The sequence below is a fragment of the Equus quagga genome, chromosome 1 (genome assembly GCF_021613505.1).
Source record: "Equus quagga isolate Etosha38 chromosome 1, UCLA_HA_Equagga_1.0, whole genome shotgun sequence".
Taxonomy (NCBI): domain Eukaryota; kingdom Metazoa; phylum Chordata; class Mammalia; order Perissodactyla; family Equidae; genus Equus; species Equus quagga.
Window position 1 is genome coordinate 86,703,654 of NC_060267.1, and position 16,631 is coordinate 86,720,284.

At 39.6% G+C, this 16,631-nt stretch overlaps 2 protein-coding genes across 3 annotated transcripts in view; both read right to left on the minus strand.

The window, feature by feature from the left end:
- The window catches only part of SCAI (suppressor of cancer cell invasion), a 143,243-nt gene extending 133,153 nt beyond the window's left edge, over positions 1–10,090 (minus strand). Inside the window, exons 1-3 of one of the 2 annotated variants that reach the window (XM_046644669.1) lie at positions 9,975–10,054; positions 9,261–9,305; positions 2,297–2,381 (exon numbers count right to left, since the gene is read on the minus strand). Coding sequence is in view for 1 of the 2 variants with exons in the window: in XM_046644665.1 (XP_046500621.1) it covers positions 9,261–9,305; positions 9,975–10,027 (98 nt within the window). In the remaining variant the exon portion in view is untranslated. Of the gene's footprint in view, positions 1–2,296; positions 2,382–9,260; positions 9,306–9,974 lie in introns of both variants that reach the window. The other variant, XM_046644665.1, reaches the window with a different exon arrangement.
- A 4,625-nt stretch (positions 10,091–14,715) lies between these two features.
- PPP6C (protein phosphatase 6 catalytic subunit) overlaps positions 14,716–16,631 on the minus strand; it is a 33,174-nt gene continuing 31,258 nt past the window's right edge. The window contains exon 7 of the mRNA XM_046675866.1: positions 14,716–16,415. Coding sequence (XP_046531822.1) covers positions 16,167–16,415 — 249 coding nt within the window. The 3' untranslated portion in view covers positions 14,716–16,166. The remainder of the gene's footprint in view (positions 16,416–16,631) is intronic.

The window sequence follows — 16,631 nt, forward strand, 5'->3', positions numbered from 1 at the left end:
TCGAGCCATAATCAGCATTACAGGTTCCCTATATTTCAGGATCTTAAATTATAACTCCCAACTGTGTGCTACTCAACTTTCATCAAAAACCTAAATGAAAAAAACTACATTTATGGAGGATTACTGAAAATGTAGCATATGTTCCACATAGCATTCTTCCACATTTGTTGCTTTCAAAGCTACTTCTAGGTTATACAATGCTTTCTTTCAAATAGAATCCCAGGATATAAAACAGATAGACAGGAGCAGAGTAATGCTAGAAGAAACAGGTCGCCTTGGAATGGACAGTTCTAGGTCTGAGCAGAAAACATACAAGACGGGTCCGGAATATCTTGTCCAACCAGGAGCAAGGAAGCCAGGAGCCAATATAAAGAGGGTTCCACTGGGCAAAGCTAGGTAAACATGAACATCAATAAGAAAAATAATTATAATGGACTAAAATTCATCAACTATGTTTGAATCCACGAGTCGATAATATTATTAATAAAACAACAAAAAAGACACCCAGTCACCTTTGGAGCATGCTGGGGAACCAAAGCATATTGAAATCTGGTAAAAAAATAAATAAATAAAGGGGCGGGGGGTAAGGCATTTATCCTGATTTTCCTTTTAGAAACTGTACTTAAGGAAAATCAAACAGTTGACGAAGGGAAGGCAAACAGATCAGACACCAGGGAGCTGGAGGTGCAAGGAGGATGTGACTGCAACAGGACAGCACAAGCAAGTTCTTTGGAGTAAAGAAAATGTTCTGTACTCTTACTGCAGTGGTGGTTATATGAATCCATACACGTGTCCAAGTTTCATGAAACTGTGCACACAAAAATCAATTTCACTGTAATGTTCATTTCAAAAAAAAATTTTTTTAATTTTTTAAAGTTACTTCTCTTTATAGAAGTATGCCAGCTAATAATGAAGGAATGAGAGAATTAGAATGTTACCATCTGTAACCCCAAATGAAATTATAAATATAGACACTGATTACTATGAGTTCCTAACATGAAAAAAAGAAAGGCCTTGAGGGAAGCACACACCACTCCTACAAAGTAGTCTTTCAAAAAAAACCCCTGGATCTCATCAAGTCTCTAGAACTAGTCCTAACTACCAATTTATTAGACACACAGAGAATAGAGAAACATGTTAAGTGATACCATGAGGACAGAGTCAGCAAAATTCTGACTATGGAAAAACTGGTCAGTGGTTTGCCAAGTCAGTGGGGACAGAAGGGAATTTGGGGGGAGCGACGGAACTGCTCTCCGTCATGACTGTGATGGTGATTACACAACGGCATGCAAACTGTCAAAATTCACAGACCTGTACACTAAAATAGGTAAATTTTATCGTACTTAAATTATACTTCAACTTTTTAGAAAATTAAAAATTCAGATTGCGGGAAATGCTTCACAATGAACAAGCTTTCTTCCACAAATAAAGAGAATAAGGAAAAAGAGACAGATGGGAAAACTATAGATTTAAAAAAATTTAAGATCTAATCAACAAATTGCAAGTTATGAACCTTCTCTGGATACCAGTTTGAACAAACAGATTTTTAAAACAATGATTAGCCAACTGTGGAAATCTGAACACTGACGAGATATTTGATGATATTAAGGGCACCCTGTTAATTTTTAAGTTATTGTTAATTGTATTGTGGTTATGTGTTTTAAAAGAGTCCTTATCTTTCAACATTACACACTGAAATATTTACAGATGAATAACGCATGGAACACACTTCAAGCGGAGCAGGGGGAAGCTGGGTGATAAACAACTCAGGTTCACTGCAGTATTCTAAGCGTGTCTGTATTTGAAATTTTCCATATTAAAAACCTACATACATACATACATACAAAGCAGAAGCGGCGCTTGAGAAGCTAGTCTGCTCACCCTTCTTCTGGCTACTCCTGGCATCCCGCCCTCGAGGGAACCCTTTAATTAGTCCCAAGAAATCTCTGGGCTCTTTTTGAACACCCTTGAAAGTCACTGCTTGAGCTAGTTTACGTTTTATTCTCAAATAAAATATGACCATGAACCTGCTGAATCCTTTGACCACAGGATCTGGGCCCCTGCAGAACACTTTTATGCAGAATGAAATTTTGGCCTCACGCCCTAGGTTTTCGCTGACACGTTCCGTAAGAAACAGCTTTACGAAAACCACTGCATTTCTGTAGGGATGTTGCTGAGGCAAAGAAACTATTACAAAAAAACTCTGTAAGCAGAGGATATTTCTCTGTTTCAATATAGACTGGAAAACATTCCCCTAGTTTTCCACATAACTACCTCCAGAATTTCAGTTTCTCACCAAGAAGTGCAGAGTTCCGTCTCCTAGAGATCAACACCACTTGTTTGATGATGACCTACAGAAGGACTGCAATGGACAGACTACACTGCAAAGAAAGAGAGAACATTCAGAGACAGAAAGTGGTCTGGTCTACTTCCACACCATGTTATTGGAACATTCTATGTCCTTCACATTTCACTTAACACAGTCCCTCTAGGTTATTTCATTCATTTTCGTGACTTGGATCACTAAGTGTTTGCTGATGAATTCTAAATCTGTATCTCAAGCCCTAACCTCTCTTCTCAGCTCCAGACCCATGTTTTCACCTGCCTAGTTAGAGACAGCACATTGAAGCACCTTACACTCCACATAGCCAACATAAACTCATAATCTTACCCTTCCAAACCTGCTCCCATATCTGCTGTCTCAATTAAAAGCCTTCCCACTCAACCTATTATTCAAGCTAAAAGCTCCTCAAGATACTGTGAAGAAAAGGAAAACGCAAGCACAGACTGGGAGAAAACATCTGCAAACGTACACCTGATAAAGAATTTGTTTCCAGAACACATAAAGAACTGTTATAACTATATAAGAAGTCAAACAATGGACTAAAAAATGGGCAAAAAACTTGAACAGGAAACTCAGAAAAGAAGTTATATGAATGGCAAATAAATACATAAAAAGATACTCAACATCATTAGTCACTAGGGAAAGGTAAATTTAAAACATAATGATGTATATCACTTTAACCCCTAGAACAGCAAACAATGGTGACAGTTTCAAGAGTCTACATATGTTTCGAAACTTATTAAATGGTACACTTTAAATATGTGCAGCCTACTGTATGCCAGTTATATACCTCAATAAAGCCGTTTAAAAGAAAAAGAACAATAATACCAAGTATTGGCAAGGATATGGAGCAAATGGAATCCCATACATTGCTGGTGGAAATGCAAAATGGTACAGGCACTTTGGAAAACAGTTTGGCAATTTCGTAAAAGGCTAAAAGTACACTTACCATAAGACCCAGCAAGTCCGCTTCTAGGCATTTTACTCAAGAGAAATGCAAACATATGTCTTCACAAAGACAACTCAAATGTTCACAGCAGTTGTGTTCATATTAACTAAAAACTAGAAACAAGCCAATGTCCACCAACTTGGGAATGGATAAACAAATTGTAGTAAAATTATATAATGAAATGTTCCTCAGCAATAAAAACAGATTAACTAAGTTATGAACAATAACAAGGATGAATCTCAAAAGCATCATGCCAAGTAGGAGAAGCTTGATACAAAAGACTACATACTGAATAATTCACTTATATGAAATTCTAGAAAAGACAAAACAATAGTGATAGGAAAAAAGATCAGTGGTTGCCAAAACCACGACTACAAGGGAACACAAGCAAATGGTGGGGGGGATGAGCAGCAACGGCAGTGTCCTATATCATAACTGCAGCGGGCAGTTACACAACTGTGTACACTTGTCAAAACTCATCAGGGCCTGACCCCGTGGCCGAGTGCTTAAGTTCGTGGGCTCCACTTCGGCAGCCCGGGGTTTCACTGTTACAGATCCCGGGCGCGGACATGGCACCGCTCATCGGACCATGCTGAGGTGGCGTCCCACATAGCACAACCAGAGGCACTCAAAACTAGTCCGGGCCAGCCCCGTGGCCGAGTGGTTAAGTTCGTGCACTCCGCTGCGGTGGCCCAGGGTTTTGCGAGTTCAGATCCCAGGTGCTGACACGGCACCACTCGTCAGACCACGTTGAGGCGGCATCCCACATGCCACAACTAGAAGGACCCACAACTGAAATACACAACTATGTACTGAGGGGATTTGGGGGGAAAAAGCGGGAAAAAAAAAAAGATTGGCAATAGTTGTTAGCTCAGGTGCCAATCTTTAAAAAAAAATACAACTATAATATACAACTACGTAGTGGGAGGCTTTGGGGAGAAGAAAAAAAAACTCATCAAATTGTATACTTATAATTGGTGAATTCTATTATATGTAAATAGTACCTCGATAAAACTTATTTTTAAAAAGACTGGAAGGAAAGGCAAAATAAAAATACTTAAACTAATGATAGTGCTATCATTTATTGAGTCTTTAATGTATGTAATGTAAGTATCGTATCATGTCCTTCACATTCATTCTTTCACTGACTCCTCTCAATCAGCCATTTATTGAATGCTCCAACAAAGTGACTGAGCACCTACGACCTGTGATGCACTGCTCTAGATCATGGGAACAGAATAGTACAGAAAACAGACAAAAGTCTCTGCACTCGCACAGTTTATATACCATGAGAGGAGAGTAATAATCCTACAAGGTAGGTACTTTCATTACCTGCATTTTGCAAAAGAGCAAACAGGTTCAGAGGTTGAATACTTTGCCCCAGAGCCCAACGCTAGTATTTGGAAGAGCTGGGATTCAAACAAGTCCAGGACTTCTCAACCTCAGCACCAATGACAATTTGAGCTGGATAATTCTTAGAGGTGGGAGGCTGTCCTGTATTTTGTAGGTGTTCAGCATCATTCCTGGACTCTACCCAGGTAGTTGTAACAACTAAAAATGTCTCCAGACATTGCCAAATGCCCCCTGGGAGGCAAAATCACTGCTAGTTAAGAACTACTGCTTAATCTCTAAAAACTGACATCACAGCCCAAGCTTCTAAAAACACCCGACAGTGCCCTGGCTCAGGTTCTGAATTCAGCTCACCTAAGACCTCATGATTAGTTAGTCTACATCCAGCCTCTACCCTGTCATTTCAACAGACACACTACCACTAAAATGAGCCTTCTAAACCGTCAGAGCCTAGATGAAATGTCTGTGGAAACTGCCCTCACTACCAGCATGGAGAATGACTATAACCCATTTGTATGTATACAAAGTCATTACACTGTCTCATTTTTTATGTCTATCTTCCTCACTAACATCTAAACTTTTCCCCAGCAGGGGCCATATCTCACTCATGTCTATATCCCTAACACCCAGAACTAGAAAGCATTTAAATGTTTTTTTAATTCAAATACAATTCTAACAAAGTTACATATACCATCAAAATGCTGGATCCCTTTGCTTTAAATACATCACACACACAGAAAGCCCCCAAATCATACAATAAGGCTTTAATCAACATAAATCCTATCCAAACAAATGGGTCTTATTCCTAATTGGATCTGAAAAATTCTCTAAATCATAACCCAAACTTTATTAACAGACATATTGAAGTCTTCAGAATTTTCTGAAACCACAGAGATCAAGTTTCCTAACCTTAAAATTCCTTTCAGTCTAGTACAGTTTATCAGGGGCATTAAATAACATCACATTATTTTGGACCACCAAAGCCCCATCCCATGCTAACTCCCTCTGGCCACCAACTCATTTATTAGTTCACTATAGTTTTATTGAGCACCCCCTCAATACTAGAGGTGCTAAGATGAACTAAGATAAGGAAATAAAAGTTTTAGAGGGGGAAAAAAGAACAAAGACATAACAGTAAGCTACGAGGTGCTTGCTCATCCCAAATTATCTTAGTTTTTCTTCAACGGTATGATAGCTTGGTCTGCACTAAGAATGTTCTCAAAAGATAACTCAGCAGGTAACTAATGTCTACTAAAAAGAATGACTTAACAACAACTATCCTAAAATAAAAACCATACTTTTGGCAATTGTTTTCCAAAATGTCTAAGAGGATATAATATAATAGTCAACAACTCTACACAGTAGGTCAACTCAAAAGGATCCTTAAGGCTACATTCAGCAACTAATTAATCGTGAAGTGTTCACCAGGAAGTTACATCATTTGATATTGAGAATTTTTATGGCCACAGGATGCAACTGATAATAACTGGTATAAAAAATTTCTAGCTAGAACCATTACATCCATTCTCTATAATCCCATCCGTAGGGCCTTAACTGGCCATTTTGTTTTCTATTTTAGAGCAATCCCGGTATGGTTTTTCTAAGGAAAATCTTGGTCTTGCCCACAGGACCTCTTTAGAGATGTATACTGGCTGTCCATTTTTCAGATCTAAATCCTGCCTTGATCAGGATCTGACCTTAATCAGACATGCAGAATATGTGCCCACATGACTCATGGCTGAGAATATAAGCTTAAACTCATTGCTGCCTGATGCTTACCAAAACCTGGTTACAAGAAATAATATTCACGGAGAATTATTTAAGGACTCATTCATTCAATAATCCAATCAACTGGTTTCTAAGTGCCAGGGATAAGCAGAGTCCCTGCAGCTTATTCATCTCTTCACCCTGCGCCAAGCCAACCCATCAGTGAGCTGGACACCTAAACCACATCGCTCTGGCTCTTTGAAGAATGGTCACTGGCATTACCTGAACCCAGATTGAGAAGTATTACAAGAATCTTAAAATACTCACTACTATATTTATCATTGGGATTTTCCCCCCATGAAACCACACTGTCCCCTCTATGAAGACCAGTGAGAGAAATTTTTCTCAGATCTAACAGACAAAAAAAGTTGTGCTTCTCTTGAACAACACGTGTTTGACTTTATAAACACCATAAATCTGGAAGTTGAGAGTTTCTTTGCTCTAGGAAACTGAGAGCCAAATATGGAACCACCTTTAGTGACTGTGCGGTACTTTCCCGTCCACGTACTAACTTTGCTACTGGTTTAATTTTATTCTTCTTCCCTCACTTCTTTTTTGCCTTAATATCTTTATTTTTAATACTTTAGATTGCATCTATTCTGAAAAGAGGTGGGAAATAAAAAGTGTTTGATGGATGCATTTTTTGTACTTTCTATGTGCCACCCACCGTCCTGAGCACTTTACAACCCTAGAAGGGTTTAACTATTATTATTTCCATCATACAGAAGAGGAAACTGAGGCTCAGAGAGGTTTATTAACACGCATATGCTCTCACAACTTGTATTTGGCAGGGCTAGAATTCAAATTCAGCCCAAACGATTACACCTAGGAGTATGTACAGCCTATCCTGGGAGCAAACAAGGTCAAGGAGAGGAAGGTGAAGGAGAGGGTGGGGAAAGTCCCACAGACGATGTGACATTTGAGCCAACTCTTAAAGGAGGGAGCTAGTCAAGGAGAAAGTATTCCAGAGAGAAAGAGAAATCATGTGCAAAACCCCAAAGCAAAGAGAAAACATGAGTTCTGGGAATGGCAAGCAGAACATGCAGTTACATTCAGCCATTAATTCATCATGAAGGGTTCACCAGAAAGTTAAATCATTTAATACTAGACATTTAATAGGTCCATTATTGAGAATTTCTATGGCCACAGTACTAAATTGTGGCTAGAAAGATAAGCAGAAGTGAAATAAAGGCAGTCTCTTATTATGATTAGGCTAAAAAGTTTGAATTATGTTCAGTAAGTAATGGGACCATCGAAGGATCTTAAGGACAAGAATTATAAGATCAATTTACAAAGCATGATGAATGAATTACAGACTCAAGGTAGGGAATCCTACCAGTCAGGAAGCTACTGCAAGAATCTGGCAGTGGGGTAACAAGAATTAAACAAGAACTGTTGAAAAGAAATATAATGCAAGCCATATATGTAATTTTTAATTTTCTAGTAGCTATGTTAGAAAAAGAAAGAAGTGAAAACAATTTTAGTAATACTTTTATTTAATCCAATATATCTAAAATATTATTTTATCATGTAATCAACATAAAAATTAGTAATGAGAAATTTTACATTCATTTTTTGTACTAACCTGAAATCTACTGTCTATTTTATACTTAGGGTACACTTCATCTTGGACATTAAATTTTCATTGGAAGTATGTGATCTGTATTTAGATTTTATAAAATTTACAGAAGAAAAAGTAGATTCACATACCCAAGTTGTTCTAAATATATTTACACATTTTCCAATATGTGAGTCAAGTATCAGTTTTTAAATTTAAATTAATTACAATTAAGAATATTAAAAATTCAGTTCCTCAATCAAGCTAGCCACATTTCAAGTGCTCAATAGCCACATATGGCTACCATATTGGACCAGACAGGCCTAAGGAGTGACAAAGGAACTTTGGCTATTAGCACTTCCACCATCAGCATTTCATATCTACCTACTGTTGAGGTTTTCTGCATACTAACATCAATAACTTACCAAGTATTAACTACAACAGCAATCCTACTAGTCAAATCCTCAAAACTAGGTTACTTTCTCTAGGCCAGTGCCTACATCTGTGAAAAAAGGAATCCTCTAATGACTACACAGAATTGCTATGTAGTACCTGACACATGGAATGCACTCAAAAATGTCTGTGGAATGGATATATGTTCTTCATACTCAAGGAATAATTCATTTGTTTGCAGACTACGTAAGCCCTTCGTTTCTATTTTCCTGTGGTTCAACTGTTTGTAGCCTCTGTGTACAATGAAAAAAAAAAGCAATAAGAAAACCTATTTTCAATTGCATATTTATTAGAGACGTCATGGTATAATGGTTAAGAGCTTAAGCTCTGGAGTCAGACTGCCTGGATTCAAACCCTGGTCCTATCATTTATTAGATGTATGATCTTGGGTAAATATGTGGCCTCTCTGTGCCTCAGTTCCCCCCAGCTGCAAAACAGTGATAATGGTGCATACTTCCTTGGGGTACTCAGAGGATTACAGAAGATAATACATATAAAGCACCTACATATAGTACCTGCCACATAGTAGATGTTCAATAAAAATTAGCTGTTTTTAGTTGGTGGAAAAGAAGCTGAAATTATGGCTCAAGTGAAAAACAGGATTTCTCAATTATCCATGTTTCTGTCCCATATAATCTTATACACCACACACAAAAAAAAGTGTACAAGTAGTACTTTGAAGTCCCCAAAAGAAAGATCTTGCAGACAGTTATATTCATGAAGAAAGGAGCGAAATAAAAAACTTCACCTACTCACTGTGTCTAATTAGGCAGTATGGCAGAGGTGTAGCCAAGCAAATGGAAAAACACGAAGCAAAAAAGGCAGGCCTTTTGCCTTACCTGCTTTTCCGTTTTCGAGGTGGTTTCTCCACTGTGCCAGTCAGTCTACAGACCAAACAGATAAGATGGTAACTAAAAGTAACATCCAAGAACACATCTCCGGGCCCTCCTGTGCCAGTCAAAACCTCAGTGTCCCACCCTCTTAACTACAGGCTGGCTAAGTCTATACCTGACCTTACCACCGCCTTATGCTCTGTCTCCCCGATTTGCCAAGACCAAGCAATCCTGGGACTCGCTGTTCCCCTAATGTCTGCTTAGCCCAAACCCTGCTCTGCCTCCTGGTCCCTCACTCCATCCTCAGCTCCGATTCGTCACAGCCCAGCTCCCCAAAACCACTCCCCACCACCTACTCATTGTCTGCCTCGTCACCCCCGCAAGCCCCTCCGGCCTCCCCTTTCCTGTGCCCACCCCCTCCGAGCCCCGCCCCTCCAGGCCCCGCGCCCCCCGCATTCCACGGCCCCTCCCGGCCCAGAGCCCCCAGCCTCACCCCTCGGGGCCCCTCCCTCACACGCCCCTCTCACCCCGCCTCGAGGATGCTACGCCGGCCAGCCCGCTCCCCCGCCCCTGGGCGCCCCCCAGGCCCCCAGACTGAACCCCCCGCCCCTCCAGTCTCGGCGCCCCGAATGCTTCACGGCCCCAAGCCGCTGCCCCTGGGCCCGCTCCGGCGCCCCCGCCCCATCGCGAACCCCGACCCCCGCTCAGCCCCCGCCCCACCTGGGGGCCAGGCGACTCCGCGGCTGCTGGGGCTGCCGGGCTCCTCTGACCATCCGGCTCCTGCTCCGCCGCGGGAGCTGCTCCGGCGGCCGCAGGGCTCGCTCGGGAAGCTGAGGCGGCGGAGGCTGGAGTAGGCGGAGAGGCGGGAGGAGGGCCTCGCGCCTCTGCACGGCTTGCCGCGGGGCCCGCCTCCCCCGCGCCTCTCCTCGGCTCCCATTGGCTAGAGCCTTAGTGTGGCCGAAAGCCTGGAGGTCGATTGGACGCTCGGGCCGTCACATCCCGCCACCTAGAGTTTGGTTGAGACTGCAGGTGGCAGCGGAGGTGCCTTAGAGACTGCTAGCACGGCCGGGGAGACCTAAGCGCCACCGTGCGCCTGAAAGTAGGAACTGCATCTCCGGCGCCAGACACCTGCCGGCAGGTTCTGCTCGCTCTGCGTCCTGCATCCCACACACCTGCTGGCACCCCCAACGCTGCATCACGCCAGGACCAAACGCCAAGCACTGCAATTTCCCAAACTCCTCTGGCAGGTGCGACAGTGAGGCAACTCTCCAAAACGAGCTTCATTCTGAACCACCTCGTATGCAGTCCCTGTCTCTACATCATGCTGAAATGGTCTCACAGATACGCTTCTTAGAGGATCCAGCCAGAAAACTGTAAGAATCTACCAAAATAAAGCGTGGTTTAGATGCTCAGTCCTCTGCAGAAAAGATGACAAGCTTGAGTGCAGGCTTCTAAAAAAGCAAGAGATTTTTTAAATTACCAGGAAAGAAAAATCAACACCGCAAATTGATGCTTTAACTAAACGCAATGTGTTCTATTTTGAAAGGCCTGAAAAGAATTGATCCCTGTGTGTGCTAACCGTTCTATGATACTGCAGATGATTCTAAGTTCTACACCAGTTAATCAAATTTCACTGCATTTTTATTGTTGTTGACAGACCTAAGAATGCAAGACTACCAGCACACAGTATGTTACCCTTCCTCTTCTACTTTAATAAGGATATCCTTGAAAATAAGACATGGCTTATTAACATATTATAAAATTCTTCCTTTAATGTGATAATCCTCTTCAGCCTCTCTAGATTTCTTGGGTACAGTTTTTGTTTAATAGATCATTGGCATCTTTTCTTGGAGCTGGGAGGAGGCATATAACTTTGTCTTAACCTACTTCCATTTTATTAGAACACATTTTTATGCATCAATAATGTGACAGCCTAGAGTAATACACACCAACAGGTTGGGGACAAATCTCTCACCAATCTTCACAAATGGCAAAAATGAAGATACTACAGTTTTTCACAAAATCAAATTTATTTGGTGTAAAGGGCTGTCCTTTGAGATGGCTCTTTTTACATCTTTGATGTCAAAAAAATGATCTTCCTTCTATGTAATAATTGATAGTAAATTGTAGTGGGATTTTTTTAAATGGCTTTGACAAGGAAAAGAATATTGTCAAACATCTGTTGGTTTCCCAAATTAATATATTATGTAATCCCAAAATCACAGAACCACAAAGCGCTTCAATCCCAATCAATAGTGTCTACCTTTATTATCACCAAGCCAGAAAAAAAAACTTCAAAATAATGCCAGACAAGACTGGGGGAGTTGGGGTAGCAGTCCTGGTGGGGAGGATAAACTCACTAGGAAAGTAATCTCGAAATACTATATTTCTTAAAATATGGACTGAAATCCTCTGCCTGGTTTTCAAGGCTATCATAACTGGCCAACACGTGATACATGGTAGATACTGTCAACAGAGCTGCAGGTATTAATTTCTTATGCCTTCCCAAGAAGAACCCTCAAGTTGTATGTTTGAGTCATGTCCAAGTTCTAGTATTCTGGGCTTTTACTATCTTAAGAAATACACATCCCATCATTCCAGACCACGTTTAATTCACACTTCCTCTTTTAAGCCTTCCCCAATGACTCCATCCTACATCAAACGTTTCCTTCTCCATATTTGTTGTACGTACTTAGATAAGCTACACTATGTCAGCAATTATATATTGCCTTGGATTATTCTTACTTCCCAGCTACACCGAATTTGGGCAAATGGTATATGCAAGTGAGCACTCAATAAATGGCAGCTTTGGGCCAGGGACTCGGCACTTTATGTGTGCCATTTTTGACCCTGATATCAACCCTGTATGGTATTCTCTTATTTTAAACACAGAATTTTAAGACTCAGAGAACCCATCTTGCTCAGGGTCACACAGCTTCAGTAACACATATGGCTTAAGACGTACTCTGGCATGTCCTACAGGGATTCAAGTTCCAGCTCTCCTGTGCAACCTTGGGCAAGTTACCTATCCTCTCTAAGCCTGTTTCCTCATCTGAAGGGGGGGGAGAGGTAATATAGTCAGAGAGTCATAGTAAGGGGTAGCACAAAACAGGGCATGTACGGCATTTAGCTGGGTGTGTTCAATACAGGTTAGCTGCTATTACTGCCTGGTAGAGCTGGGTTTTTTTACCCAAATGCTTTGATCCCAAAGCCTATATTCTTTCCACTATTCCATAATGCCTCGATAGAATCTTTTATATCCCATTACCATTTATACACAAAAGCAGAGTGGTGAGAAAAACAGTGGGGCCCGGGGACTGAGTGGAATATACTAATGTAATAAGTAATTTTCTTGACACACAAAAACATCTTCATAAATTTCATGCATTTTTGAATTAAGGAAATATCTGACTGACCTAAGCCAGCATAAGCTTACTCTCATGTGGGTAAGAAAGGCATATATTCACCAACTGACTGACAAGGAAATAGAAAACTAGTAAGAGGAGAATAAGGAACCAACCTTCCCCCAAGCATCTACTGTGTTGGCGTCATACTAGGGGACTTTCCAAATGCTTCTTTTTGGTTTTCTATGACCGTATATTTTGTCAGCATGACTGCACACTGTAAATACACAATTGAAAGAGCTGTGAGAGTTTCATGAAGCATGGTTCTGGGCACTGGATCCAGGACGTTAACAAAGAATATTGCCCTCAAGAACTGGAACACTCAGCTCAGAGTCAAATGCAGAAAAAAGAAAAGGTTTCACTTATGTTTACTAGGAAAGCAACCAAGTGAAGGAATAAGTGTTTTTTAATTTAACTCATGTTATATAAAGTGCTAAATTCTTGTCAGGACATACTACAGACTATGCACTAGATAAAATTTTTTGACAAACTTCCTATAATCGTTTTATTAATTTACACTGAGAGAATACAGCACCTTTCATCCAAAGAAGTGAAGGTGCTTTACAAACATTAGCATTTAAAAAACAATTACATTTAAAAATCTGGATTCTTGCTGTTAATCTCTTCCACTCCAGATACACAGTTTTCTGGAGGCTGGTGGAAAGCAATTCTATTTCTGACAACGAAAGAGGCTCAGAAAGAGTTCAGATTTGCTTTCACAATACAGGCATTTTCCAAAACCTGGTGCTGGGCTTACAAAGCAAAATACACAAATCTTAATGCAATGAACAATATTCCAAACCTTATTTCAAAAGCAAAACGCAGGGTTTAAGACGTCAAAATCTTCCAACAGTTCTAGACATCAGACAGAGTAGGAGCTGATGCAGGTTGCATATTAGATGTGCTCTTGATCCAGGCTTTTTAGGATCACACTCGAATGAACACATTTAAAGTGGTGAGATTTTTCAGGAAAAAGCATTAACCTATAAAAAGCTAGCCAAGAGCATATCAGGCAAATGAGGAAAGGGAGTGACTGGCAATTAAAAGTAGACAGTTCTCACTACAGCCTAGGATACTTTATTAGAAACCAAGTATATCATAGGCAAATAAAAATAGTTATTACCCCCGTTAGTACAACATAAGGGATTTTACATTCAGCCTAGATACAGGGAGTAACATATCCTCCTGCCTACAAATCTATGACTTGCAGTATCTTTCACCACATGATTACTCTATATAGTACATAGCCCTTATTTATTAGAGGGATCCAAATATTCCTTTTAGGCTTACAAAGTCTAATACATTCGCTTTCTCTTCTCTTTACATGTCTAATAGTAAAAACTATTTTTTTCATGCAAAAAGCCATTATTCAGTTGAAGAGAAAAAATCAAGCAAAACAGAGATGGCAGTTAAGGAATGGACAGAATATTATTGGCACACGCCCAACTAGTGACAAACAAATGCAGTACACCATGACTTAAAAACAAAAGTCACATTACAGGGATAACTAAAACAACTACATCAATCTAAGCTATGGAGTGTCAAATGGGAAGGGAGGGCTGAGGGTTACCGGTTTTATTGGTACAACTTAAAAGCAGTGGAGAGCAAGCACTTAAATACAATTTATGGTAACAGAAAAAAATACTGCAGAGCGCTGTTCAATGACCACACCAAGTTGTCTGCATCATTAATTTCCAGTGTTTCACAATCAGTAAAATACATAGCTACATATCCCTGTAAGATAAAAATACCTTTCCCCCTGAATTACGCTGGGGTCAGGGCAGTAACACAAAGCTACTGACCCAACAGTTCAAGTGTGTGCAGCAAATGTCTGAGCCACTTCTTTCACATAGCTGTACAATTAAAAACTATACAAGGAGCTGGGTGGTTGAGGGAAAAAAAAACATCACAACAGTATTGTGCTCATTTAATAAAAGAAAACCCTGATGAAAAATTATGTGCCAAGAAGCTTAGACTATAAAGATTTTTATTGCATTTTTAGGTAACCTGGAAGTTCTTATCCTGAAGGGGAAAAGTTGGTTTTCAAAACTACCTGAACAGATGCTAAAGTGCTTTATTAATTGGCTGGCTTCACAAAGAGTTCCTGGAATGACAAAAATTAATTATAGTAGTAAAGGGATACCAACTATTTCACAAAATGGTAAATTCCAACATCATTTATGACCACAGTCATAAGAGACACTGGAACATTTGTCCTTATCAAGTGGACAGTTGCATATCAAGAACTGATCATCACAACCCTTTGGATATTCAAATTACTTACACAAAGCCAAAACATGGTATCACAGACCTTTACAAAAAAGGACAATTTGTTTCTTTCTAAACTTTTTAAAATCTGCTTCGGATTACAGTTCACAAATACAAGAGTCCTGACTTTTCAACCTTTCCAGTTGCAGTTAAAAAATGAACACTTTCTAAAAGTTAAGGTCAAGTGTTACAGCAAGAGAAGAATGATTCCTATTAAAAAGTACATAGATTTTACTTAATGATACTCATGATAGATTGTAAACTGGATTGATTGATCACATTCTACTCAACTGGTATCAAATGAATATATCAGCGTTACAAGTATTAAATGTTTTTCTATTACTATAGAGGATATAAACCAAAACATTAATATGGCAGTTATGTTCTTTAGGCACAGTTTAGTGATTTTTTTTCTAAATAAATAGTATTGAATTTAAGTTGAAGTTTTAAACTCAATAACCAAAGGGTCAAGAATTCTGACTAGGAAAAAAGAAAAGAAGAATAACTTTAAGCTAACAATGTAAGTTGTTTAAAATTTCTAACACTTTAACCTATCTGGGTTTTATTTAAGATTACTTTATTAAAAAATACAAGGAATCTGAAAAAAGATCAATACAATTATCAATGTACAAAGTCATAAGCTGTAGCAGTTTTTAACTAAAATTTAAAAACACAACAAGGAGGGCAGCCCTTTAGACCAATTTATTTTATATCCATTTAAAATATCCAACAAAGGACAATGAAGTTTACAGCTGGGACAGGTATACATAACTCGAGGCATTTTCAGTCCATCGTGCCCAATGAATAACAACTTTGCTGCTGAAATTTCTTAAAACTTACCAAACTAAAAACAAAAGGCTGAGTGATACAAAAGGAGAAGTATTTCAGTGTAGTCTGTTCTGTCAATTGGCTTTTTTTTAAAAAAGGAAACACATCCTGTTTCCCCCAGACCAGTAAATAAGCAAGAGCCACATGCAGCAGTGTGAGTATGAAGACATTTCTCAAGTCTTCTCAAATGAGTCCAAGGTGGGGATGAGATGGGGGAGAAAATTGATAGAAAAACATTGCTATAGACACCATAACAAACAATAAATTTAGATAATTTAAAATTAAAAAAAAAAGGCAAGAGGCAGCATTTCAGCAGCAAAGTGCTCAATAAAAAGTATATTGTAGAGGGTAACACACAAAAGTTGGGGTAAGAAGAGGGCAGAAAAATGGGTCAGCAGGATGGGCGAAGGCCTCAAAGGAAATACGGCGTCGTTGTTCTGGGAGGAATAACACGTTCTGAATCTGGAACTGCCCGGAATAACTTTGGTTCTCTTGTATTTACATCTTTGAAGACCATGATTGAAGCAATATTTCCACAACGATAGCAGTAATTAGGAGCAGACCATACTGTTACCAGCTTCTCATCAAACATAAATTTATAGCCTTCATGCACTAGTTGGTGTGCTCTGCAGATGAGTTTTAAGTTGTTGATATGAACAAACTGCAATTTAGAAAGGTTTTGTTAAGTATCCAGCACATTTTTTAAAATCAACCTACATACATAAGAAAATAAAGTATATATATATATATAATTTTTTTTGAGGAAGATAAGCCTTGAGCTAACATCTGCTGCCAATCCTCCTCTTTTTGCTGAGGAAGACTGGCCCTGAGCTAACATCCGTGCCCATCTTCCTCTACTTCATATGTGGGACGCCTA